The 27,950-nt window shown below is 41.6% G+C and overlaps 1 protein-coding gene across 7 annotated transcripts; it reads left to right on the forward strand.

Moving 5' to 3' along the window:
• The first annotated feature begins 391 nt into the window (after positions 1-391).
• Positions 392-27,950, forward strand: PYROXD2 (pyridine nucleotide-disulphide oxidoreductase domain 2). Of its 7 annotated transcripts, XM_089509624.1 has the most exons (17): positions 392-601; positions 3,452-3,471; positions 3,691-3,784; positions 3,874-3,947; positions 4,250-4,405; positions 4,620-4,773; positions 6,081-6,142; positions 6,411-6,508; positions 7,061-7,202; positions 9,357-9,491; positions 13,524-13,596; positions 16,031-16,187; positions 21,049-21,203; positions 22,003-22,109; positions 22,824-22,944; positions 23,384-23,458; positions 26,355-26,407. In XM_089509624.1, the coding sequence occupies exons 1-16, from the start codon at positions 469-471 to the stop codon at positions 23,431-23,433; spliced, it is 1,731 nt and encodes a 576-aa protein (XP_089365750.1). In that variant the 5' UTR covers positions 392-468; the 3' UTR covers positions 23,434-23,458; positions 26,355-26,407. The 7 variants fall into 7 exon arrangements, 6 of the variants coding, with proteins under 6 accessions (XP_089365750.1, XP_089365747.1, XP_089365749.1 ...); XR_016280032.1 differs by lacking the exons at positions 23,384-23,458; positions 26,355-26,407 and adding an exon at positions 22,577-22,728 and having other exon boundaries at positions 22,824-22,880; XM_089509621.1 differs by lacking the exon at positions 23,384-23,458 and having other exon boundaries at positions 26,355-27,950.

Raw genomic sequence — 27,950 nt, forward strand, 5'->3', positions numbered from 1 at the left:
ATGGCAGTTAAAGTGGTGTCAAACTGCATTATTTCTACAGTGTAGATGCCCCTCTTTCTCTCCCTGGTACTTCTGCATATTCTACCCAGTGCTGAGGAGGAGTAAAGACAGTCTAAGGGCCAAAACATACTGCAGAAATAACCCTGTTTGAGACCGCTTCAACTGCCCTGGTTCAGTGCTAGGGAACCCTGGGATTCATAGTTTATTGTGGCCCCAGAGCTCTCTGGGAGAGAATGCTGACTGTCTCACAAAACTACAGTTCCCAGGAATCCCTAGCATTGAGCCAGGGCAGTTAAAGCTGTCTCAAGACTAGATTGTTTCTGCAGTGTGTTTTGGGCCTTAGTCCAACAGTGGAACAGAGAGGTTTCAAAGGCGGGGAGAAGAGCCTCCTCCTCCTCCTGCTCCCTGCCCTGGACTCTCCTTCTTCCTGGATTGGAAAACAGGCAGGAAATTAAAGTTCATCCTAAAATGGCAGCCAAGCGCTTTCTGTGGCTGGGCACAAGAAGCGCTGCCCTTCATTTCTGGGGCTGCAGCAGAGCAGCCCACTCAGGGGCTTCGGGCTCCCTAAAGAGGGAGTACGACGCCATCGTCGTTGGGGCAGGTGGGTTGTTGTTGTTTATGTTTATGTTTATGTCGTGTGCAGGGTGGCCAGACGCCCTCCTTTTCCAGGACATGCCCTACATTTCAACTTCTGTGCAGAAGGAATTTAAAAACGCCCTACATTTGAAGCATGACTCAGGTCCAAAAACAGACTGCAGAAATAACCCACTTTGAGACCACTTTAACAACTTCTTCTACTTCTATTATTATTATTATTATTATTATTATTATTATTATTTATAATTTATTATTATTATTATGAAATTATAACAAATTATAATATAATTATTATAATTAATTATAATAAATTATTATTATTAAAATTATAATAAAAGTATAATTACTTATAATAAATTATTTTATTATTAAATAATAATAATTACTAGTATAAATTATAAGAAATTATATTATTATTAAAATGCTAATATAATTATTAGAAGAAATAATGATAAATTATTTTATTATTATTAAATAATAATTGTTATAAATTATACTAAATATAAATAATAATAATTAAGTATTTGTTATATTATTATTTAAATTATATATAATTATATATAATTATATTATTATTAAATAATAATAATTGCAATTCTAAATTATCATATATTATAACTAATTATAATAAATTATTATATGATATAATTATATATAATTATAATAAATTATAATACTTTTTATTAAATAATAATTACTATTATAAATTATTATAATTATTAAAACAATTTATAATAAATTTTAATATTATAATTTATATTTATAAAAATTTTATTAAATTATTATATATTTATAGTAAATTATAATAAATTATTATTATTATTAATATAATTGTCATAATAAATTATAATCAATGATGATGATGATGATGATGATGATGATGAAATGTAGGACATGATATGGGAAAGAGAGGACACCTGGTCACCCTTTCCTCCAAAGGACTGGCAGAAACTGCCCTGGCTCAGTTCTAGGGAATCCCAGGAATTGTAGTTTATTGTGGCACCAGAGCTCTTTCTGACAGAGAAGACTGCATGTCTCACAAAACTACAGTTCCCAGGATTGCCTAACACTGAGCCAGGGCAGTTAAAGCAGTCTCAAACTGGATTATTTCTGCAGTGTGTTTTGGACCTTTGTCTACATCCACACTACAGAAATAATCCGGTTTGATACCACTTTAACTAACATGGATCATTGCCCTGGAATTCTGGGAATGGTAGTTTGTGGTGGCACCAGGTCAAATCAGAATTACACAGCACTTAATTACACAGCACATGACAGTTAACGTGGTATTGAAGCAGATTATTGCTGCAGTGTGGATGGACTCTAAAGGTAAAGGTAGTCCCTTGATATGAATGTCTAGTCGTAACCTACTGTAGGGGGATGTGTTCATCTCTGTTTCTAAACCGAAGAGCCAGCATTGTCTGAGGACTGCTCTGATGGTCATGTGGCCATCATGACTCCACCGAATGCTGTTACCTTCCCACTGAGAAGTGGTACCTACTTGCATTTGCATCGTTTCAAACTGTTAGGTTGGCAGAAGCTGTGACTAGTGACAGGAGCTCACCCCATCATGCAGCACCCGGGCCTCAAACTGTCGACCTGCTGATCTTGCAGCCACCAGAGTCAACATCTTAACCATCTGAGCCACTGCATCCCCTAAGAAGCATTAATTAAGGTCCAAAACACACTGCAAAAATGATCCAGTTTGAGGCCACTTTTAACTGTCCTGGCTCAATGTTAGGGAATTCTGGGAACTGTAGTTTTGGGAGACATTTAGCCTTCACTGTCAGAGAGCTCTGGTGCCACAATAAACTATAAACTATCCCAGGACTCCCTAGCACAATCAGGGCAGTTAAAGCATCTTCAGATTGGATTATTTCTGTAGTGTGTTTTGGACCTTACTTTTATATTTGTATGTTTAGCTTTTATTTGGTCATGTCCTCCATGAATGTCCTATATTTTGCACTGCCTTGTCCTCCTCTGCAGTCAGGAGATCTGGTCACTCTGGTTGTGATTCTTTGAGTCATTTCTATCTTATGACGATCCTCAGATGCATAAAACATATTGTCTCACACATGCAAACACTTGTTCAAAGCAAATAGAGAGTGGCTATCAAGTATTGCCCAGCAGATTGTCCAGCAATACTCAGGATGGGCTAGCTGGGGAGTTCTCCCACTTGCTCTTACAAAGGCTCCATCTGCACTGCAGGAATAATCTAGTTTGACATCACTTTAATTGCCATGGCTCAGTGCCATTTTTTGTGGCACCTGGCCTCTCTGACACAGAAGGCTAGATGTCTCACAAAACTACAATTCCCGGTATTCCATAGCATTGAGCCATTGCTATTGGTGTCCATTCTGTCAGATGCAGCATTAAGATATGACTATGAGGAAGATCAGAACTATTTGTAGATACACTAAATGACAGATCAGATAACGGAAAGTTACTTTTTGAACTACAGCGACAACTCCCAGGATTTCCTAGCAGCATGGGCACTAGCTGCTACTGGGGTTCAGAAATGCGTAGTCCAAAAAGCAACTTTTCTAAATTCTGGTAAGGAATTGATACCTTGCAGACAAGCTTTAAGTGAGTAAGGAGGACTGTGCATGGAATCCTTTATCCAGTTGATTTGGAACTAACTCCAATTAAATTCACCACTTATTTCTGAGCAATCTGCCAGTCTAACACAGGTTTTTTATTTTTATTTTAGAGAGAGTGTTGTGTCACCTTGGACAATCATAAGCTGATTTTTTGTGTGCAGTGAGGGCTCTATAAATAGGATTATCTGTTTCTTGATCAGGAGTGGAATGTGTCCATAAGGTGGTCTTTTTATCCTTTTTATGTCTGTTTGCAGGACACAATGGATTAGTGGCTGTGAGTATTCAGGGTTCCAAGAAAAGGTGATAACAGCATTTAATCCTTCATGGGAGGGGTTTCACATCCCTAAGGCTTATAAAGGCAGGTGGCTGGGGGGGGGGGGGGTGTTTCCAGTCCTCAGTATGAAGTGTCATGATCATAAAGTTCCCCATCCTTGGAAACCAGCCTTTGGGACTGGTCAAGGGTGAAGTAACTACACTGTACATCCATCCATAGGCTGCCTACTTGCAAAAAGGGGGATTAAAAACTGTGGTACTGGAGAGAAGACACATTGTGGGGGGTGCTGCAGTCACAGAGGAAATCATTCCAGGTAAGAGCTAGTACCCACAGCCTGTTCCTCCCCCCACCCCAGAATATGTTCTTTACTCCTTGGCACACCTGATGTCTACTGTTCTGCAGGTTTTCATTTCTCCAGAGCTTCTTACCTGCTCAGCCTCCTAAGACCCCAGATTTATAAAGAGCTAGAGTTGAAGGTATGAATTGCACTCTGGAAAATATGTAGCAACAGTGGGAATTGTGCGGATCCCACCTAGCTTTTTTAATTATGTTGGTTTGTTTATAATTTATTCTTGTGCAGAGGGATATTATTATTATTATTATTATTATTATTATTAACATTTATTTATAGAGCACTATAAAGTTTGCACAGTGCTTTACATAGTAATGGTCAAATAAAATAAGAATAAAAGAATAAAAACCTGTCAAGTGCATGTATGTGAAAGTACAGCATGACATATATTTAGGCCTAGCCAACATGTTGCCTTTTGTCTTGCAGAGACATGGCTTAAAAGTGCTGCTACGTGATCCTTATTCCTTCACCCCAATGCTGGAGGATGGCCAGGATGGCAGATCTCCCCGCTCCTTGCTGTTGGGAAACAACATGGCTGAGACTCAGAAACAGATTGCTCAGTTCTCTGTAAAAGATGCCGAGGTATTGTGGGGAAAATTTCCTTCAAAACAGAGGAATGAGAGGAATAGAATGAGTCATGGGAATAGAAGGAGTGTTGCACCCAGTGAATGTTGTGGATGTAGGTCTGTGAGAAAAGTTTTCTTCTTGAAATGGTGTTTGGCAGGGAGTCTGACATTAGGGCTGCAAATAAAATAAGCTAGCATGCCACAGTTTTCTGCTTCCTTTCCTTTTACAGGCCTTTCCCAAGTATGAGACATTCATGAGCCGTTTAGTGTCTGCCATAGATCCTCTGCTTGATACCTGCCCTGTGGATTTGGCTGTGCTCAGCCAGGGCTCCCTGCTTCAACGGCTCAAAGCCTTGCAAGGCCTGCGGACCCTGATCCGTGCAGGTAAGAGGGAGGGTTCAGGCTGGCTTTAATTCAAAATGAATACATATCTAGATCTTTCTCCGGTGGCCATTGGGTGTGTATGTGTGAGTAACTAAACTTGTGATTTAATTATGTAGGCCATATGCCATAGCTCCTGTATCTGAGGTGCCATTCTCTACATTCATGAGCCTTTGCTGTTCTAAGGGAGCCATGGGGACCCTCAGATTCATGAGTTTGCCACCCAGTATGCCAAATTCTTCACCAAACTGTATCCCTTCTCCCAGAGAGATAGGGAAAACTACTTATTTCCGATTAACAGCTGATGGGAGATAAGAGCTTCCTCTTCTTAAGGACCAGGAAAGGCTCCCTTGGTGAGCAGGGAAATATCTTCTCACCCAATCTGCCTAGGTCTACATAGATCAGCTGAGGAGGAGGGACTGTGAAGGATGTGTATGTACAGTCGCCTCTCCTAACTCACGGACCTCGATTATGCATGGAGGGGCGACCTCCGTTATTTCTAATGGTGCGTGCATTTGGGGGTTTTGGAAGGTTTTTGGTGTGGTCTTTAGGCTGAAAAAGTTTTCCCACCCCTGCTTGGAGAGCAGATTGTGGACCTAAAAGCTTTCAGGTAAAGTCCAGAGCTTGTTAAGGTTATTTTTGTGGACTGTAACTCCCAGAATGCTCCAGTCAGAATGCTCTGGCCATGCTGGCTTGGAGATCCTGAGAGTTGTAGTCCACAAATATAACTTTTCCCTATTCTTGTTTCAGAGGCAGTGTGACATTAAAAGCCAGCTGTTCAGGAATGACAATGGGGAAGGATGTTACTTTGTGCTATTATTTGCTAGCATCCCAGAAGCTCCTGGTTAGCAACTCTAGGAAAGGGGGTGCTGAACCAGATAGACTATTTGATTTAGCAGTGGTCTTTGATGTACAGTGTATTCATGTCATACATGGGTGCACCATATGTGGCTTTCAGCTTATGCTGAAGCCATGGCCGGGAGGAAACAATAGTACATGCATCCATGGCACGCATGCCACATGCACAAGCCTCATTGTTTTTAATGGGGCTCAAGCATACACATTTTTTCCCTTACATGATGGGGGAGGGCGGAACAGATCCCCCACATAAGGGAAAGGCCCACTGTAATTTGTTTTAGCTTGACATCTCTTCTGGACAGAGAGGAGATGGAATTTACCTGGTTAAACTGTGTATTAGGGAACATCTGTAGTTTCATTTCTATATAGCAATTGTGTGATGACCAAGAGGAGTAATTTCCCTTGTTGATGTTTGAGTGAACCACACTTGACACTAGTTTTCTTCACAACAGGCTTTACCCTGGGCAAAGAGCTCCCCCAATATTATGAAGTTCTCACAGCCCCCATTTCCAAGGTGAGTGCCTGATCATTTCTCAGGATGGATTCTGCTCTTTCTGTATCTGCCTTTGTACAGACTTGCCTTCCCATCTTTGCAGTTTTGCAGAAGCCACTCTAAGATCAGTTCTTCAAACATTTTCCCTTGACCTACCAGGATATCAAACCCATAGTCGGCATAAAAGTCTTGTACTGCTATACCAATGAGTGCCCAGAACAGAGCAATTAATGGGTAGGTTCCTTGAGCAGTACTATACAGAGCCTGCTCTCTATACATCTTGTTGCAGATCTTGGATTTCTGGTTTGAGTCGGAGCCCTTGAAAGCAACTCTGGCAACAGATGCAGTGATTGGTGCCATGGCTAGTCCCCACACACCAGGTAGTGGGTAAGGACACAGTAAGGGGCCACAAAGCCTTCTGTTCTCTTTCCCAGTCTGTATCCCAGTACTGGGGAACTTTTTGTGGTCAAGATGTTTTCGACTTCCAACAACTAGAAGCCCAGATTGGTCCAATCCTGCCTTTGCACACATCTATTTCCCTTTCTGTCCCAGTTTGTCCTCAGACTCTGTGCCTTATCTACATATGGACATTGGGAAATGACAGCAGGGATTTTCAGGGTGTTACACCATGCATAAGAATGTCCTATTTTTATGTTGCTTTTAACTTTTTGTAACTCTTTTCAGACAAAAACCATGAAACTTGCCAAGAAAACCCTGATAGGTTTGCCTTATGGTCACTGTAAGTCAAAATTGACTTGGAGGCACGCAACAAAATAACTAAATAGCAGAAGTAGTACAATCATGAATCATCTTATAAAGATGAGACTAACGTGGATAAGCCTGCCCAGCCACATTTGAGCAGAATTTGCCTTAGAGATGCTGCAGAACCATTAGCTTTGCTCAAGTATTCCTTTATCTAACCTTTGCTCTCTCTTACAGATATGTGTTGCTACACCATGTAATGGGCGAGCTAGAGGGGCGGCGGGGTGCCTGGGGATATGTGACTGGTGGCATGGGAGCACTTTCCCAGGCCTTGGCCCGTGCTGCAACTGAACTTGGGGCTGAGATCTTCACTGAGAAGGTGGGTGGATCAGTCCTCAGGACAAGTGGTTTGATGTGAAGAGGGCCAAGAACATATGATGTTTTCCATTTAAAAGTACTGTCCAGTGCATCTCCACAACTTGTATATACTTGTGTACAAATTGACCTCATGTATAACTCGAGGGAAGGTTTTAGGGTCAAAATCATGGATTTTGATATGACCTATGGATAAGTCAAGGGTTAAACCTAGGGGAGGAGAAGGTTTTAACATCAGATTGTGAAGAGAAGGAAGTGTAGTTAAATGGGGTGTTTGGTGGGGAGAGAAGGTTTTAGCACCAGGTTGTGAAGGGAATTAAATGGGGTGTTCAGTGGGGAAGGTTTTAAAACCAGATTGGGAAGGGAAGGAGGTGGAGTTAAATGGGGTGTTTGGTGGAGAGAGAAGCTTTTAATACTGGATTGAGAAGGAAGTCACCTCGTTTACTCACAGAGACACACACGCGCACACACTTCTACCTAGGCAGCTCTTTCAGAAATCCCTGCCGAGTCACACTGAACAGTGCTTCTTTCAGGACCTTTCTAAGCAGTATTACTGTAGTGACCTGTATATAAGTCGACCCAGGATTTTAGGGTCAATTTTTGGGCATACTTTTTTTTATTTATAGTCGAGTATATAATGTACTGTGCTAACATTAGCTGGTACACATAATAAAAAACCATCCTGTTGCTTGTTAACCACAGGTTATGTTTAGCTATTTCTTAATTTTAAAAAAATATATATTTTAAAAATACAAAAAATGGATATCATCACTCCAAATGACACCTCCCCTAGCAGTGTTCTGAGAATAATTACTAAATATTATTTATGATGTCTCTCCAAATAACAACATTATCAGTTGGCCTGGTGCTTTTAAAAGTAATGTCATTGGTAACATCGGCAGGGTGCAGACCACCTTGGCACCTCTCTTTGCTGCACAGGAGTGCCGCGTCTACAAACGGTGCTGCGCAGCTGCGCAGCAAAGAAGGAGCTGTAAAAAGCGGCTCCTTTTGTGGTGCCACAAAGCGCCAGAGACAGCTCCATTACATCGCAGCTGCACAGTGCCATTTGTAGGTGGCGCAGTTGCGATGTAATCATTGCGTTTGTATGGCGCTGCGCAACTGCGGTGCATTGCCAACGTGCTAGGGTTGCGGGGCATGTGCATACGCCGCCCCGAGGCAACCCTAGCATGTTGTGGACACACTGAAAAGGGCCCATCTATACAGGACCATCATTATACAAAATGTAATGTGTTACTGTTGGGAGATTTTTGCATTTTCTTTCCCCCTCAGATAGATAGGGATTTCCTGCATGCAAATGCTCCTCTCTTTCTTTCTCTCTCTCTCTTTTCACTTATTCAAACTAACCATGTGATTTAGGTCAGACCGCCTTTGGGACCAACAGTCACTCTCCAGATTTTCAGCTGTACTGTTGATCCTCCATCTTCCTCTTTCAACTTTCATTGGGAAGATGGTGAGATAAATATTTCTTTTCAAACTGAACTATTCACTAGCTTTTATGTGTATATAAATTAAAGCCGTTAGTAAACATCTGTTTTAAACTACAAGCCACATGTTTGTTGTTTCTGAGTCAGTCTCAGTTCTTAGGGAAGCATAGTTAGACAAAGGCACATTTCTGCTTCTATGCTGATTTAAAGCTAGACCCTAGCAGGCTTGACTTTGATATTTAAATATTTTTGTATCCTTTACAAAGGCTAAAGCCTTAAGAAACTTATATTACCCTACAATTACAAGTAATCATGTTTCTTGTAATGCATCCAAGCTCTGGGTGTAACAGATTATATTTTAACCTGAGAGGGTTGCAAGAGAAGGGATGTTGTCATGTGTGGTCAGCAGAGAGGACAGGAACATTTCCCTCCAGGAAAAGAAGCTATCCTTAAGTGATAAACATATTTTCCCAAGTAAATAGGACACCAAAACTTTGCCTATACCCTGATGTTTTCTCTCCATAACCTTGAAGCTATGCTGGCCCTGCTTCAAGCTATTGGCGTCATTGGCTTTCTTTCTGGGAGAGTGAGAGGCTGAAACTGAGGTCTTGTCAAGATCTGGCAGGTAGGAATGTCCTTTTCTCCAGCCACAGGCTGGTATTGGCCATGTGGAAGCCTTAAATATTTGTTTATTCTTCTGCTTCACCATACAGGAAGTTGCCAAGATCCTTCTGAGTTCTGATAGAAAGGTGAAAGGTGTTTGCCTCAAGGATGGAACTGAAGTGAAGAGCCTCTTGGTATTGTCCAATGCATCTCCACAACTCACCTTTCTAGAATTGACCCCCCAGGTAAGCTATGCTCTTTCTCTCTGCACTGGGAGACCTTTTGGGAAGCCTAAATCCACACACTGCTGATATCCTTTCCTTCCCTTACCAAGGAGCAAGCATTTTGCCAAGAATTTGCAAAGAATATGGGGAAGGTCTGTTTGCCTTCTGGTCCTACAGAGACCCCAAAAGAGGACAGGGACTAAGATTTGCTGAGGTGCTGACCCCTTGAGGATGATCAGTTAGAAAGGACTGTAGTGAATGCTAATTATTTAAAGAAGAAGGAGAGGTGCAGCCTGTTCTCTACCATCCAGCAGTCAAGTGCACTGTTTTGTTTGCTGTGCCTTCAGGGAGAGCTTTGTTGTAGAAGGAATAGCAGTAATGAGTTAAACTCATCTGAGATTCAGGGGTCATTCTGACATTGCTGTTTTTTAGCGTGACGATATGAATCATCTCACTTATGCATTCCGGGTTTGTTATTCACACTATGGAACCGGTTTTATTCTGTTGCCCACATGTGCCAGTGCTCATATAAAGATGGAGTCAACAATGAGAATGCATTCGAAACACTTTTCAAGGCATGTAGTTTTATCCTGGGTTTATTTGGGTCTGTTTGCATTAGTTATTCACACTACCAATGATGCAGATCTTTTTTAAAAACTGGGGGGGGGGGGGGGGAGATGGGACCCAATATCAATTATCCCAGATTAAGTGGGTTTTTGGCAGCCCTCCCCCAGCTGAATCAGGTACATTTGGGATGTATGTGAACAATGGAGATTCAATCCAGATTCATCCTGGATTATTTTCACAATGTGAATAATCCCTGAGTGTAAGGGAGAGCAATAGCTGCAAAAGAGAAAGTTGAAGCTGAAAGTGGAGAAGCCAAGTCCTGAACAGTAAACCTGTAGCTTTTGAACTTTTGTATTATATTCACAAAGATCTTCAGTATAGTTGGGGTCTTTTTATCCAAGTTGATTTTATGATTGAACCACCCCGAGCTGGACTAGACGGCTTTGTATTCCTTTCCAACTCTATGATTCCTCACAGTAAAAACATTTCCCATGGTCTCTGATCTTTTCTGTTCTTGGGACAGTTACTGATTGGGAACACCATGCTTTTATCTCATGCATTTGAATCAGAGGCAAAGAACTGGTTGAGTGGGGTCCTGGGACAGCAATTCATATTGCCATTTGACACATCAGGTCCCCTTCAGCTTTTACTTTACTCCTTTCTTTGAGTCTAAAACATGATGTAACACATGGCCTGTGTCTGAAATGGCCAAAAAAAGCTGATGTTTTATCCATGCTAACTGCATTCTTTAAGAATTTCAGGAGGGATGTTGTCCTGACTCATTTAAGACTTGGATGTTGGGTCCTACCTGCACTTGCTGGAAAGGGAAGCATAATCAGTGTGCATTGCTCCCCTTTAGTTTAAAATCATTGTCCACATTTCTGTATGGTCACCAAATATTCCCACATGTCTGACCATCAGAGCTGCAAAATATGAGCTGCATCACTTCTGAGCAAAGATATTGCTCTGCTTTCCTCATGTTTACATGGATAATAGGCTAGTTGGCTTCTTTTTTAAGACTAGGAGCAGATGCCTGGATATTATCCTGGAAGACTGAATATTATCCTGTTGGAACTGTTTCTGATATCTGATGCAGCATGATTAAGGTGCGGTACATACCACCCATTTGGAGCGGCCTGCAACCGCCTCTTTTAACTGGGTTGGAGGCAGGGCAGCCTCACCGGCAGCCCTGCGGCCTCAATCCAGAGTTTTTCCGGACCACGAAGAAGCAGCAAAATGCTGCTTCTCTGTGATGCAAAAAAGGGGTGTCCTTAGGGTGTCATACCCCTGGACACCCCAGGAGCCTCACCCATGGGAGAAAGGGGCCACTCAGCCCCTTTTTCCCTGACGTCGTTCCCGCAGCCATTTGGTGGCTGCAGGAATGAGGCGCACTCCCAGAAGGAGCTCCATTTCAGAGCTCCTTCTCGTGCCGCAGCCAGGCTGCCGTAAGTGTCCTGGGGCAGCGCAGAGATGTCACGCATGCACCGCGCCGTTTGGATGCGGCACGTGCGTGACGTAATCGTGGCAACACCCATGTAGATGGGAGGCCGCCATGATTACGGCACAGCCATGTACTAGGGTTGCAAGGCGTGTGGACGCTCTGTCCCTGGGCAACCCTAGTGCATGGCCAGGCTGGCACAAAGCGCCGGTCTGGATCATGCCATAGATACCATAGAGTCTCTTCTTTCTTCCTTGGTTTGAGTTAGGCTGTAAAAGGTAAGTTCAGTTTTCCAGTAGAGCAGTTGCTGGATTTGCTGTCTCATATTTGATAATGTTATTAATTTACATGCTCATTTTGCAAAGCTGTGTCCTCTGTTGCAATGAGTTTACAGCCATCAGAATATATCTGGTATGACACTGGAGATTGCTCAGATTAGGTCAGAATATTTGTCCATCAAGTCCGGTGTCATCTACTGTAACAGACAGATGCTAGGCAAGAGTCTTTCAAATCACTTGCAACTTGATCCTTTGATGTTGGGATGCCACAGGATGAGACCAGGACCTTCTGCTTGCAAAGCTTGTGCTCTGCCACTGAGCTGTAGATTTTAACTGCTGTTCTTGGGGGTTGTTCCCACTTACCTATAAAGCGGGTCATGATCCGAATTTAGGGTGCATCGTTACCACTGAAGCTCGAATTTAATCTCCATTACCCCTCATTCGTTCCCACAGCATCTCGAATAAGAATCGAATTAAAATGAATAAATCGGATTATCAGCCTATAATTCGGTTTAAAAAAATAGTAGGTTATAACGTAAGTTATTTTTGAAAGCGGGGTACGATTCGCTGTATCCGAATGAGAACGAAAGGGTGTCTGATTCAGGAACCTGGAGATGGGAGGAGCAGTGCTCAAGGGGCTGGCCTGGGGGTGTCACCCTCTTTGTTCTCTTTCTGCATTGCCGGCGCCATTTTCTTCCATTCGCATAGACTTTCCCCCGGTGGATTGCAACCTCCCCTCTGCTCCTCAGGACATCCCTGCTTGATCGCCCTCCAAACAGCCCAAGGAGCAATGGGGGAGGCAAAGCGATTTTGGGGAATGGAGAGCCTGGATGCCCAGGGATCTGGAGGGGGATCGAGCCTTATCTTCTCTCTTCCCCAAAGATTCTCTCCCCAGTAATGAAGCCCGCTGCCTTCTCCTCCTTGATCCGATTTGCCAAGCCTCCTTCTAGTCTGGGGAGACACAACAGAAGAGCCTTGGATGCAGCCGATTTTCATTGGCTGCCCCCCCCCAAAAAAAACCCCAAGACTTGTGATGTCTGAAGCCTACGCACTTGATTGACAGCTTGTGGATACAAATGGGAACGGGGAGCAAGTTAATCTGCTTTAAAATAAAGCGATTTAAAATAAATGGAAACGAAAACAAGGTCTAAATGAATCGAGGTAATTTGCCCCTTTTGGTAATGGAAACGATGGAAAAAATTTGAATTATTCCCGGAACATAATCAGAATCGCTCCAATATAATCCGTTTTATCTGCCAAGTTGGAACGCCCCCTTGGTCCACTTGGGGCATTTGCCCTTGTCAAAGCCGTTCTCCCTGCCTCCCCATTAAAATCTATACAGTAGTGGCTTGAGTTGCAAACATTGACCTGACATTCAGAGAACACATCTACATGTAGGAAGGGTGGACTTTGATTAACCAGTCCTGAAAAGTATGTGTGTGTGTGCATAGTATGTATACTATATTTTATCTTTGAGACAAGGCATGAAAATGAGAGTGGGATCATTTAGGCCAGTGATGGTGAACCTTTTAGAGGCTGAGTGCCCAAAGTGCAACTCCAAACCCACTTATTTATTGCAAAGTGCCATGTCCCTCTGGCTTTCTAGTAACAAACTCTGGAAAACTCTGTGCTGGGGCGACAGCACATGTGCCCACAGAAAGGGCTCTGAGTGCCAACTCTGGCACGCTTGCCATAGGTTTGCCATCACTGATTTAGGCAGTTTAATCTGTTTCCTAGAAGTTCATTCTCATCTCTTACTCTACTTTCTAGGAGTTACTACCCCCAGAGTTTGTCCAGAGAATCTCACAGTTTGACACACGTTCTCCAGTCACCAAGATCAATGGTGAGTACTTCAGGATGGCTAAATGGTCATAAAATCCCCGCAAGGGTCCCAGATGGCTCATATGTTTCCATGGCCTTGCAAATAGCAGGTACAGGAGTATACAAAAGGATCTTGTAGTCCCTTTGAGAATAACTGAAAGTAAGAAGCTGGTAGCATGAGCTCTCCTAGGCTAGAGCCTGTTTCCTCAGATGTATACTGATCCTGTTGCATACTGATTTTCCAGACTAATAAATGGCTGTGTCTTCGAATTCTACCAGCAGATAAAGGGAGAGTCACCTTACAGGTTTAAAAAGATAATGTTTGAATCCACCCTGAGTCACAGGTAGAAATTTTATGACTTGTGTATGTGTACCACTTTGTTTAGTTTGTCTATAATAGACAAACTAAAGATAAGCATAAACATATGCAGCAGGAAAAAAGTAGAAATCTTTGTTTTGGCAAACATTTGAAGATAGCAGAAGCAAGAGTAGTGAAGTATTATATGTGGCCAGCAGAGGGAGCAGAAACATTATTAATGAATATTATTTAAAGGTATTTCAAGGAGGAATATGTGAATTACAGAATCCACACTTAGGGTAATGCCTTTATTAAAACCAATAAAAACCAATAAGCAAGCTGGAAACTATAAAAGGTGTGAGGTGATGTACTTTCTTTCTGCTTCTCCCCCCTGTATTGTTTTGTGCAATCAACCCAGAAAAAAGAATTCTAGATATATTGAAAATTGTTCATTATTTTGTAACATTTTGGCTGGTCTTAATAAAGGTATTCTGCAACTTTGTATTTTGTATATGTGTTTTCTTATTTATTTATTTAAAATAGTTTTGAATCACCCCACCATTCAGTGAATTGCAGCCTGATCCTTTGATGTTGAAATGCCACAGAGTGAACCCAGGACCTTCTGCTTGCAAAGAAATAGTGTGCAGCAAAATTATGAAAAAGAATAAATAAAAACATTTAGTTCCAAACAGGAACTAAAAAAAACTTGCAACTTGAAAGTAACGCATTACAAATAATGGCATTATTACCTTTAACTTCTTTTTTAAAGAAAATGAGGGGGCATAACAACATTCCTTTGTAGAAAAACATAATTTGTACATTTGTTCCTTTTCTTAGAGGTAAGAGTAATATTTGCTTCCTTTTCTTGAAATATTGTGAGGGCCAATTTTGTTTTTTGTTTTAAACTTTTTTAAAAATTAAAAAGCAATTAAAATAATAAAATAGTAGTAACAGATTAATCTTTGAATGATGAAGAGTGACTAATGTTAGCTTAGTTTAGAATGAGTAATGAATTATGAGTGATTTTTTTAAAAGTAACATTCCAAGTTCTGTCAAAATTGTAATATACCTAGAAATAAAAGAGATGGTCCTTCTAAAATCTAACGACATCCTTAATCAGTAGAAACACAGCAGAACACTAGTTTTTACCAACTGTTCACAGGTGAATAATGAGAGGAGGAGAGTTCCCAACCTTTTGTGGCTCAGCTCAGCTGCCTCTGCTTTTATCAGATATGCAAATGCAGGACCAAGCAATGTTCTCTCCCCTGAGAGTCATACATTCACTGTTTAGTAATTCAGAAACTTTCCTTATGCTGCAGTGTATTTCCCTATTGCTCAGTATTGCCAATACTGATTGGCAGCAGTTCTCCAGCACTTCAGGCAGGAGTCTTCCCTAGTCCTATCTGGAGATCCCAGGGAATGAACCTGAGGCCTTCTAAAAGCAAAGCATGTACTGTCCCACTGACCTGTAGCTCTTCCCTTTCACCCTGAACCTGCTCTCTCCCCCTGTATATCTTATGTAGCCTTTCCATAAGTGAAGCAGTGAGGCAATCCTATCCTTCCCCCACCCACCCCCAGTGATTGCTAGGATTACTAGGATTAGCTCAGTAATAATTGAGACACATTAGCTTACTTGTTTGATCTTCCCAACAGCTTCACCACCTGGCTATAAAATAATGCTGAATATGTGCCATTAAATAATAATAATAACAATAATGTATTTATTTATAGCCTGCCCAAACACAAGGAATCCGGGCAGGTTACAGCAATTAAGTTACATAGAAAATACAATAAAATTCAAACTAGTCCCTTCCCAACCCCCCATCCCAATACTAAATAATCATAATTTAAAAACAATAACATACAATAATATTAAGATTAGGGAAAATTGGTGGACAGAGCAACAAAAATCACAGTATGCAGGGAGAGGAGCTAGGTTGGGAAGGCCTGCCGGAAGAGATCCATCTTAAGAGCCTTCTTAAAGGCTGTAAGAGTAAAGATGTGGCAGATCTCCTCCATATGCATCCCAATAAATTGGACGTGAAGTTGTGAAAACGTATGCTCTCTTAGAAAAAGACGTGGCTGGGACATAAGAGCTGAGATGCAGGCAGACAGTGTTTTATTTGGTGGCCTCACCTACTACTACTTGTGTCCACAGTGGCTGTAGATCAATTGCCCAATTTCCTAGCAGCTCCAAACAGCAATGATGGCCACCCTTCACCCCATCATCAAAGTTCCATTCACCTCAACTGTGAAGACATGCATACTGTACACCAGGCCTTTGAGGATGCCTCCCATGGGAGGCCATCTCACAGGTAAGCACGAACAGGAAGACAAGGGGAAGCTTTACAGACTGCCCAGAATTAGACTAGGTGTGAGAGGAACCAAAGAAAAAAGTAGAGCTGGCTTAAAGGTTTTGCCTGTTGTACAGCACATCTAAAATAGGTGTAAGTAGGCCATAGTAGTTTTCCTGCCGTCTTCCAGCAGAGCAGTTTTCCTGTAGTTTTCAATCAGAGCTGGGCAGCTATCAGGTGTTAAGGGCCACATTGTCCCCTCCCACACACACACACTATCCCAGGGCTGCTGAAAGAATACATACCTTTCTGCCATCTCACAAAGGAATTATTGGATATTTTTCATCAAAATGTTCACAAAGCCCTCTAGAAGGCCTAGGGACCAATTTTTCCTATGTTGGGGTCCTCTGGGTTGTTAAACCCCAAGAGAGGCCTTTTTTTTCAGTAGGAAGTGACCGGAAAGGCAATTTCTGGGAGTTTTCCAGTTAGAAACATTCACAACAGACTAAAATTGTTCCCTGCACACGCTGGGGTTATTTGAGGGCATTTTCTCTCAGAACCTTTTTCCTCCCACAAAAATTAAAGGGTACCAGAGATCTTGAGAGCCACCAAGTGACCTTGCGAGCCATATGGATCCCTAGGCCTGCACTTTTCTCCATGCCAACTTTAAAGCCCTCTATCTGGCAAGTTATTTTTGACTTAATATGCATACACCTGGAATATTAATTTCCTTTCAGTGCAAAGCACACTGAGATCAAGTGTATTTCATTATGCACTTAGAACAAGGAAGCACAACCTGCAGCTTGAGGTTGCTGCCTGGGCAGTTCCTAAAGGTAGTATGCAAAGGGATCTTGTAGCACCTTTGAGACTAACTGGAAAAAAGAAGCTGCTAGTATGAGCTTTAGTAGACTGATCTGACTTCCTCATAGGCATGAGGCTGGGTGGAGATTCCAGAGACAGACTTATATAAACTGGTTGTGTGTGAGAATTTCAATTGAAATTCAGAACCTTTTAGGTATACAAATGAGGTGACATGTTCAGTTTTGACAATGGTCACTGGGGGACAAAGGCAGGAGGAAAGATTCTGCCTAAAGCCAAAGAGAGTAGATAACTCCTTAACGGGAGGGAGAGACCTCATACTGTTTTCCAGCAAGTTCATTAGGGAAATGGGATGACGTCCCTCCACCCAGAGATGCCTGGAAAAAACTCTACACTCAGATGTCCAAGCTTGCTGTTTACCAGCTGATAATAGTGGTGGGTAAACAGTTATCTCAATGGAAATTGCTGAAGGATGGGAGTGCATTGAGATGACTATGAGTATGCAGAGCTTGAAAAAGTTCATTTTTGGATGAGAACTTCCAAAAGTCAAATGTGGCCAGTGGCTGCAGGATTCTTGAGTTTCAGAAGGGTCAAGAGTGTGTGTAGCTCTCTCTCTCTCTTTGTCTCTCTCTCAATGTGTGTATGTGTGTCTGTTTTTGTATGCATGTGTACTTTCCAGTTTTCCAGCCCAAAATTTGTGAACTGCTGACTTAAAGTACGAATAGTCATAATATGAATAAGAGGAGATGGCAGAACAGACACCAGTAGAACTCAGGGACTTTTCAGTGGAGGATTAAACAGAATTATTGCAAACAGCCAGCCATATAGGAGGTACATCCAAATGAACATATACTACATTTACATATACTGTACAATAGCAGTATATAGAGAATATATACGGCTATTTATTCCACAGGGAAAAGGCTAGCAGACATTATAGCCCTCCCTCCAGACCATCTGCCTTGGTCCAGGCCTCAGAGGGAGAGAAGAACCACTGGACCTCATCCCCTTTCCCACCACCATTCCCTTCTCTTTTTCTGTTGTGTCTTTTAGATTGTAAGCCTGAGGGCAGGGAACTGTCTAATTAAAAATAATAATTGTAAACCACTCTGATAGCCTTTAGGGCTGAAGGGTGGGGTATAAATACCATAAATAAATAAATAAATTATAGTCACCAGACAATGTCAGCAGGGTTGAGTGCCAAATTTTTGCTCTGGCACCTGCTGTGAGCTATGGCAGTCCCCAAAATAGGAGGAAATTAAATAATAGAAACAATAAAAGCAGATTGAATTGTTCTCTTCTGTGGTTTTTGTTTGTTAGTTTTTGTTTTGGGTTTATAAGACTTTACCTCCAACTCTTTCCTCTGGAAGCCTTGAGTAGTAGAAAAATGTCATTTTTACCTAGCTTTTTTCTTTTTCTTTTGGCATTGGGGATGCCAAAGGCTGCCCTGGGAGCTCTTGGAAGGGGACATGGGCTGCAAAAAAAGTCCTTGAAATACACATGCAGTCTATAGTTTGCACCTTTCCCACCCCTACACTAGCCTCTATTGTCTAAAATGAAAACCATTCTTTCTTTGTATGTACATGTACGCATATCCAGGGCACATATTTCCCCCTGAATATTGATTGTATGGATTTCATAAATCGGAAGTGTGCACTTTGGTTTCCCTCATTTTTGTCACAGCCCAGATCCAGACCAGCTGCAACAGACAAAATATAAAAATGACCAGTACAGAATTCCAAATTGCTCATGTAGGCCTCACTTTGGCAGAGTTCCTAGTCTCAAAACCTTTGCATGGTACAATCCTGGTCTAATGAGATAAAGCCCATCTTCTAGCAAAACAAATGGAGATTGTCAAGTTCAGTTTTGGTATATTTATAATCCTGGGAAAGCTTTGGGAAATTCTGTTTCCTATATAGAATGATATACACAATTTAATTCGTTATTTTAGACACTGGAAAGTCTGCCAGCCTTTTGCCCCTGGGATGAGTATACTGCAAACACTCTCATTTAGCTGTATTGCTGACTATTTGCAACAATTCTGTTTGTTATTCCATTACAAACTCTTTGCAAGAACAAAGGATTTTGCTGGTGTCTCCTTCCCGCCCTTTCTCATTCTCATTATTATCATTTATTCAGCAGTTTAAGTACACAATGTAATTTATAGTCTCTTCTATAATTCACCTTGACACTCAACCTGTTACATTATAAATTACACAGAAAGGAAATTAACCGTCCATGTAAAATGTACATAGGGTTTGTTTCTTAGGTATTAAGGATTCTGTTTCCAGCAGCACAATGAGTACAGCTGGAACGTTGCACAACAGACAAAATCCTGTTGGTGATTTGTGATGGTGTAATCCCAGGTTATGTCAGCATTTGTTTGTTGTCGACTTTGACTCATGGTACCCCATGAGTGAAACACCTCCGAGACCCTCTGTCTTGAACTGCTCTGTTCAGGTCCTGAAAACTCAGGGCTGTGGCCTCCTCAGTTGAGTCCGCCTCCTCAATTGAGTCCATCCGTCAGGTATACAGTCATCTCTTTCTGCTGTCCTCAACCTTTCATAGCATTACTGTCTTTTCTAGTGACTCTTGTCTTCTCATAATGTGTCCAAAGTACCATGACAGTCTCAATTTAGATATCCCAGCTTTCAGTGAGAGTTCAGGGTTGATCTGTTCTAGAACCATTTGTTTGTTTTTTTGTCATCCATGGTATCCTTCACACTCTTCTCCAGCATCACATTTCAAATGAGTTGATTCTCCTTCTGTGAAACTTTCTTCACTGTCTACCTTTCAAATTCATATAAAGTAAAGGAAAATATGATTGCTTGGATATCCTACGTTTAGTGTTCAGTTTTATGTCTTTTCATTTTAGGATCTTGCCTAGTTCTTTCATAGCTGCCCTTCCCACTACACTGTTTGATGTTGTGCAATGAAATATCCAGTACCTTCTTGCACAGTGCCTTTGCTGTAGGTGCACAAGAGAAAATAAACAACTCCCAGATGTAACTCCAGCGGCTAGCCACTAACTAGCCACTGGAGTGTAATCACACACCAACCAGTTGTGCAACTGGAGAAGGAGGGTCAGCCTTTGATCCCTGGGCCACTAATATAGATATTCTGGTGAGGATTTATGTTCTGCCAGCAGTTTAATAGGTAGTTTTTTCTGGGTTTAATAGGTTTTGTCCCATATTTCCCAAATCCTACACTTCATTCACTAGACCACATCTGTCCTCATAATACCGTCACTCACTTCTTTATTTCCATGGGCCACACGTATAGGACTGTCTTTGGAGGAGAGCTGTTCTCCCTTAAGGGGTTTGGAGGTTTTCCCCTAAATCTTTTTTTGCAAATACTGGCATTATCTGGTAATACCTCTTTTTGTGTAGGAAAGCTGTCATTTTGGCTGCACATACAGTCCTCCTTCCGTTCTTGTGGACGTGGAGTCAGCATCCCTTGACTATCCATGGGAGGAAAACAGAGGGGGTTAATATGGGGAGTGCACCCATGGCGCACGCCTCCATTCAAGCCAATAGGGCTTGAATATGCACGATTTTCCATTTTTGCGGCGGGGGAGGGGGCAGAATGGAATCCCTACAAAAATAGAGGGAGGACTGTACATTAACACTAAGAACTGATTGGGTTTCCTATTTGTGGTGTTTGCTGAGTAGGTTTTTGCAAATTCAATATATAGCACGTAAGCTAAGTATTACAATATTAGCCTGTTGGGTTATCCGTTTACATGCTTTGGGTTTTCCAAAAAGTTTTCCCCAGACTTATGGACTTCTTTACTCCTGGTTGCTAATGTCTGAGTTGATAGCATTACATTTCCTTCTGTTACAGAAGTTCCAGAAGAATTATAATCAAAATAAACTGAATGTCTAACACATTATTGGTGCTAGACTAAGACCTCTACTGCATGGAGGTTTTTCTGAACCAGCTATATCTCATCTGGCAGCCACCATTATCACTGGCCTGATTTCAGGTTGGTGGCAGTTGTAGGCTAACATGTCTGGAGAGTAGTGGTGTGGGCAAGCTGAAAGCTTAATTCTTATCATTTTAGGCCCATGATTGAGCTGTGCATTCCATCTGCCCTCGACTCCACACTGGCTCCCCCAGGCTGCCACGTGATCTCTCTCTTCACTCAGTACACTCCCTACATGCTGGCTGGAGGGAAGCAATGGAATAACCATGAACGTGATGACTATGCTGACCGAGGTACAACTGCTTGACTGAAGACACAATGGTCTTGTACAACATCAGGAAGGGGGAAATTCCTGCACTTTCAAGAAGGCCATCTCTTTGCCCTTCAGTAGGACCATGTTTACTATGTCATTTATAAATTCTGCTATGCACTGGTGTCACTCGAGTTGGCATCACCCAGTGTGGTAACTCATGGTGTCATCCCCTTCCCATTGGCCCGCTTCCATATCACACCATACAAAACCCTTAGTAAATTTTTTTGTACTAGTGATACTCATAAATTGTAATTTATCTGTATTTAGATATAGCCTAAATACATAGCCCACACTTCCATGAGTCTACTTGGAGTAGGTTGCAAATGGGACATAGAGTCAGAATCGTAACAGAAGGATTTAATTAGGGTATGTGTGTATTTTAAGTTTTTATAGGTCCTGAATGCTTGAATTTCAGCAGGATGATTCAGTCTCTGTGTGTGTAATGTGTGCTTTCAAGTCATTTCTGACTTACGATGACCATTAGGTGAACCTATCACAGGGTTTTCTTGGCACATTTCTTCACAGGGAAGTTACTATTGCTATTCTCTGATGCTGAGAGAGTATGACTTGCTCAAGGTCACTAAGTGGGTTTTCATGGCCAAGCAGTGATTTGAGCCCTGCTGTCTAGAAGTCAAATTTTGGGGCATCCTAGGTCAGTGATGTCTAAACTCTGGCCCTCCAGATGTTTTGGACTTCAGCTCCCAGAATCCCAAACCATTGGCCAAGGTGGCTCTCATTTTTTTCCTCTTCATGGCTCTCAATATCTCTTCTTCTTGTAGTATTTGACTGTGTTGAAGCTTACGCACCTGGTTTCAAGGCCTCCGTCATCGGCAGGGATGTTTTAACACCTCCAGACCTTGAACAGATCTTTGGTCTACCTGGAGGGGTATGTATTTACTAAGAAACGTTATCCATAGACAGTGCCCAGGTAAGCCCTTATACTGCAACCTTTTGGGGGTATCTGGTATCTGATTAGATAAGTCACCACAGGTGATTTTTCACCTCTCCCCCTCTCCTGCAGTGAACTAATTTTGTTAACTGTCCCTGCGTGCAAAACCTTATCATGGCCTTGTGTGCAAAACCTTCCCATAGAAACCAGAATGGCTCCCTTCTTGTTGGCCTTTCGCTGGCAGCCTAAGAACCACCTGTTCAGATAGCTCTAAAAATGGAATGTTTGTAAAGGACCGGCTTGGGCTGTTGTTTCATTTTACAATGTTTTATACAGTTTTATACTTTTAAAATGTATTTTATTATTTTAATAGCTATCTATTTTAACATTGTAATAATTTAATTCCTTTTCAACGCACCTCTTTTCTATGTTTTTAATTGTATTGTTCTTTTAATATCGTGAAGCCGCTCTGAGCCCCAGTTCTGGGAAAAGAGCAGGATGATGATGATGATGATGATGATGATGATGATGATGATGATGATGATGTCTTACAACTCAGATGTTGCAAATGACCTTTATACTTGAAGTATACCTCCATCTGCCACTCCGATCTTCAGTCAGTAGCACAGCTTGACATTCTTTGTACTGAGAAGTAGACATGGGGCCTTCTGTTTTCAGAGAGATCTCTTTTAATTCTGACTTTTCTTTCAGAATATATTTCATGGAGCTATGTCTTTAGACCAGCTATATTTTGCCCGGCCAATGCCCTCTTACTCTAGCTACCGGTCTCCAGTCCAAGGCCTGTTCCTCTGTGGAAGTGGAGCACATCCTGGTATGTGCCTTTTGTGGATAGCAGTGCAAGCCTAGATGGGATGTGTTCCAGCAACAAAAGAGAGTAACTGATCTAAAGTCGAGGGGGTTGTTAGAGGATCAGGGAGCTAAATAATGGGTTCTGCACAAGGTTTGTGGGCCATACTTTGTCTCAGGTTCCATGCACACTGCAGAAATAACCCAGTTTGAAACCACTTTAACTGCCCTGGCTCAATGCTAGGGAATTCTGGAAAATGTAGTTTTGTGAGACAGTTAGCTTTCTCTGTTAGAGAGCTCTGGTGCCACAATAAACTACAATTTCCAGGATACCCTAGCACTGATCCAGGGCTGTTAAAGCGGTCTCAAACCGGATTATTTCTGCAGTGTGTTTTGAATCAATATCTACTTAAAGGTTATAATATTATTGCCTGTTACTTACGCAACAAAAAATGGATCTCTAGTTGGCGGGCCTATCCAATGGATCTCCTCTAATCCGATTTTGAACATCTGAATATGATGACTCCATTCTTACAACTGTGAGCAACACTGTAACAACTCTTCCCCTTTTTATTTTATTTTATTTTATTTGTTATTTTTATTTATGTATTTTGTATTATCTATGAATTTTATGATGTTTCTACTGTTGTAATCCCGCTTCGATCCGAAGGGAGAAGCGGGAAATATAAATAATTTTTTTTATTATTATTATTTATTACTGCAGTGCCTACGTGTTTAGTTGCAGCACAGGAAATTGAAACGGTTAATTATATATATATTTAAAGATTTTTTATCCTCAAAATTCACACAGGGTTGTAGTAGGAAAGCTGGAATATCGCTCTTCCCCTGAAACAAACAGGACCAAGATTACAAATGCAATGACTGTACAAAATAAAATCTGTGAATATATGCAATGCCCTCTATGAGATTGCTTTAACTACCCTGGCTCATTGCTAGGGAATTCTGGAAACTGTAGTTATGTGAGACATTTAGCCTTCTCTGTTAGAGAGCTCTGGTGCCACAACAAACTACAATTCCCAGGATTCCTTAGCACTGAGCCAGGGCAGTTAAAGTGGTCTCAAACTGAATTATTTCTGCGTGTTTTGGACCTCACTGTCAAAACTGCATGTAGAGATGTTGAAAAGTGTCTGCTCTCCGTATAAAAAGCAGGAAGGGAGGGGAAGAAAAAAGGAATGTGGTAGCACTTTTAAGACATTTTTTAAAATTGTAGCATGAGCATTCATTGATATAAAGCCACTTCTTCAGATGCAGTACAGAATGCTATTATGGCCTCAGATATAAAACATATTTATATAGTTATACACATGGGATAGAATTAAATAGGATCCAGAAAGATGCAAATCACTGCAGGAATCTCTTGCCCTAAATTTTCAAAGGGCTTGGTGATGTGATATAGGTCTTTCAGATCTTTACAGTGGTCAGTTAGTGTTGATATGTGAAAACAATAAATCTGTTAACCAAAAGTCAGTTTCCCTCAGTGGATTTATATCAACAAAAGCTTCTGCTAAAATAACAACCAGCTAGACTTCAAGTTGTTACCACATTCCTTTTTATCTCCCCTCCCTTCTTCCTTTTTATGCTGAAAGAGATATTATAACATGACTACCTTTTTGAATGTTCTCACTACAGTATCTGTGAAGGTGGTTTATAGGCTCTGTCTTAGGATGGAAGAGCAGGAGGCCTTCCTGCAATTATTTCCTTATAGAAAGGCAGAAGATACTGCATTCGTTAACTACTCACACCAGGAGAACTTACACACATCTGATTTTATCCCCATAAAACAAATTGCTGCTGTTTGGATGGGATTTCTTGTCATCTGTACATAAAGAGAATATGACTTGTGGTGTGTATTGGGGTGGTCATAGAAGTAGGAGCAAATTACAGCAATAGCTAGGAGTCCAAGTAAAGAATACATGAAGCGTGTGATTTATTTGCTCACATATTAGTTTGTTTTTAGTAGCACCTGCAGATCTACAAGAAAACTCCAGCAGGGGGACATTCTGCTCCTTCATCCAGAGGCAGTGTCTATAAACTACCTTAACAGATACGATACTGAGAGCAGGGTTTCTTCAGCATCTCAGCATCTAGTCTTGTCACTGAGACCAGGTCCTGCAAAAATTGGCTTTCCAAAGGTGCAGTTTGCTCCAGGAGCAAAACAGCAGCTTAGAGAGGCAGTTTTCATTAGAATTGCAGCACTGAAAGGGTTTATCTCCCTTTTCCCCTGTGCACCATGGCCCAAGCCTAATTTCTTTCACAGCTGCAATTTGAGAAACAAATATGTGCACTTCAGTCACCAATTTCAAATATGTTCTGAATTTGGCTTCATTGTTGGACTTCTTAGGATAATAATAATAATAATAATAATAATAATAATAATAATAATAAAAGTTTATTTATATCCCGCCCCTTGAGGTCAATCGGGGCGGCTAACAACAATAAAATACAATACATTGTAGATCAAGATTCCCTCCCCCCCTTAAAAAATTATTAAATCAATTATAATTAAAACCAACTAATTAAACAACATTAACACATACACATTATTACAAAACAAACAAAACAAAACAAAACAAATAAAACAGTAAACTACGGTAGCATTTCCAAGGAGGACCTTGGGGACTCTCATAAGAACAGGGTTCTTGAGGCCAGGGTTATCTATTCCGGAAAGGCCTGCAGGAAGAGATCCGTCTTGACAGCCTTTTTAAAGCTGTCTAAAGATGTCAATTGACGGATCTCGTCCGGCAGGTCATTCCACAATCTGGGGGCGACAGCAGAAAAAGCCCTCTGGGAGGTAGCCGAAAGTCTAGCTCTTTGAGGCTGCAGCAAATTCCTCCCAGAGGACCGGAGTGTGCGGGGAGGATTATATGGGAGGAGGCGGTCCCTGAGATAGTTTGGACCCAAGCCATTTAGGGCTTTAAAGGTGATTACCAACACCTTGTACTGGGCCCGGAAACTAATAGGCAGCCAGTGGAGGGACTTCAATACCGGAGTAATATGGATAGGTAGATCACTTACCTGGGTGGTGAAATGGAGGAAGAAGAGGAATATCTGCCTTGCTTTTAATGTCCTTCTGCCTTCAGCTGGTTTAGGAGCATGCTGCAGATCTTCTGTGTATGGTAATATCAACTATATCCAGAGGTTGCGGAAATTACTTTTTTGGACTATAACTCCCAAGCCCTTGTAGCATGACCATCATATGTATCATGGGAAGTGAAATAAAATGTACTCTCTTTGCTATGTAATTTTGTCCCTGTAAGGTTTCCTGCCATCCAGTTCTTCCTATGCTGTCCAACTCAGCAGGAAAACTGAAGTCATTAATTTAAGGGGAGAAAGTGGAAACCTGTTTCCCATTGGCATATGCTGCCACATCAAGCTGCCTTCACTGATACTCCATTATCTCAATTTCCTTCCTAGGAGGAGGCGTAATGGGTGCTGTGGGTCGTAATGCTGCTAGGACAGTCCTGGAGGATTTCAAGAACTTGTGAGCCAGTAGGAATATATTTTGCTGCTCTGACGCAGGAAAAGATACCCCACCAGTTTGCATGCTAGTCATTCCAGCACCTAGAAATAATCCTCCTGTGAAATATCTTTGAACTTGATTTGAGAGAGACTTTTCAAAGGTTGCTATCATCAAGACTAGTTGTTCTCAATATGCCAGTTAGGGAATGTTGCTGTGTAATGTTCTTGCAGTCAGACACTAGCAGTCAGACATTACTAATGCTTTTGTTGTTGTCGTTGTGTGCCTTCAAGTCATTTCTGATTTATAGCAAGATTTGTTCAGAGGGAGTTTGTCTTTGCCCTCCTAGGAGATTGAGAGAGTGTGACTTGCCCAAGGTCACCCAGTGGGTTTCCATGACAAAGTGGGGATTCAAATCCTGGTCTCTAGAGTCTTAGTCCAATGTGCAAACCACTATACCATGGTGGCTCTCAAACCAATTTTACAGATCAGCTAGCATACTCCTTTATTCTGTATTATGCTTTCTTATCAGTACTCTTGATTTATATTCAACAACCTGTTTTTTTCTCCTTGGCTTGTTTGGAGGAAATCTCTTCCTCCTATGAGAAGCAGAGGTGTGGGAATAATGATGGGTTAGGTTAAATCCTGTGTAGGACCTGCTTGTCAGCCATTGGAACTGAGACCTGCTGGATTCAGGGCTTTCTTCCAGAAGTCACAGCTATGTTGCTGAATTTGCATAACAGGACATCCTGGCTCCTATTCATCAACATGCTTAAAGCAGGGGTGAGCAAATTCAGATGTTGGACTGCAACTCTCAGCATTCCTTATTGTTGGTCATACTGACTAGGATTGCTGGGCATTGCTGTCCCAGCTAGATGTTTGCATTTTTTTCACTCCTCTCTTAAAACAGGCATTTGGGAACCATGGCTTGGAAAACTGAACAAACTACTCTCTGTCTCTGAATATAAGCTTGAAGTCCAGACATTTCATGGTCTCCGGGAGCTCAGAAACAAGGCCATTGTCTGACAGTATCACCTTAGCAAAGGGACCAGGAGAGTCTACTGCCATTCATGTCATTTGACCTTGTGCTCCCTATCCAAAGCTGGCCATGCCTGACTGAGCCCCAGTCCAAAAGAGCCATATTTCTCACTAGCAAAGAGCAGCTGCTTGCAAACACCTCTCTGCAATCTGACTGCAAATCCAGCCTGGAGGTGGCTACAAGCCAAATACCCTCTCTGGCAGGGCATCTGTTGTGTTTTGCAGGCAGAACCATCCGATTCACAAATCAGTTGAGCCGGTGTGCTTGGCTTTTGTCCAGTTCCGTTCCATTGAAATAAGTGGGAATAAATCAGCTTAAATCTAAATAGCACACTTTAAATGGCATGTGGACTGCAGCCAAAGAGTGTCAACACAGTAAGGAAAATCAATAACTAACTTTCCTCCGTAGCTATGATGGATTGATTTAATGTGAAGAAATGATTGTAAAATCATTACCAACTGTATACTTAGAAAATATGTATCCAAAGATTAAAGAGTTTTTAAAAAACTGAAAA

Source organism: Sceloporus occidentalis, unplaced genomic scaffold (assembly GCF_023333645.1).
Source record: "Sceloporus occidentalis isolate IW3139 unplaced genomic scaffold, rSceOcc1.0.p SCAF_2, whole genome shotgun sequence".
NCBI classification, from domain to species: Eukaryota; Metazoa; Chordata; class Lepidosauria; order Squamata; family Phrynosomatidae; genus Sceloporus; species Sceloporus occidentalis.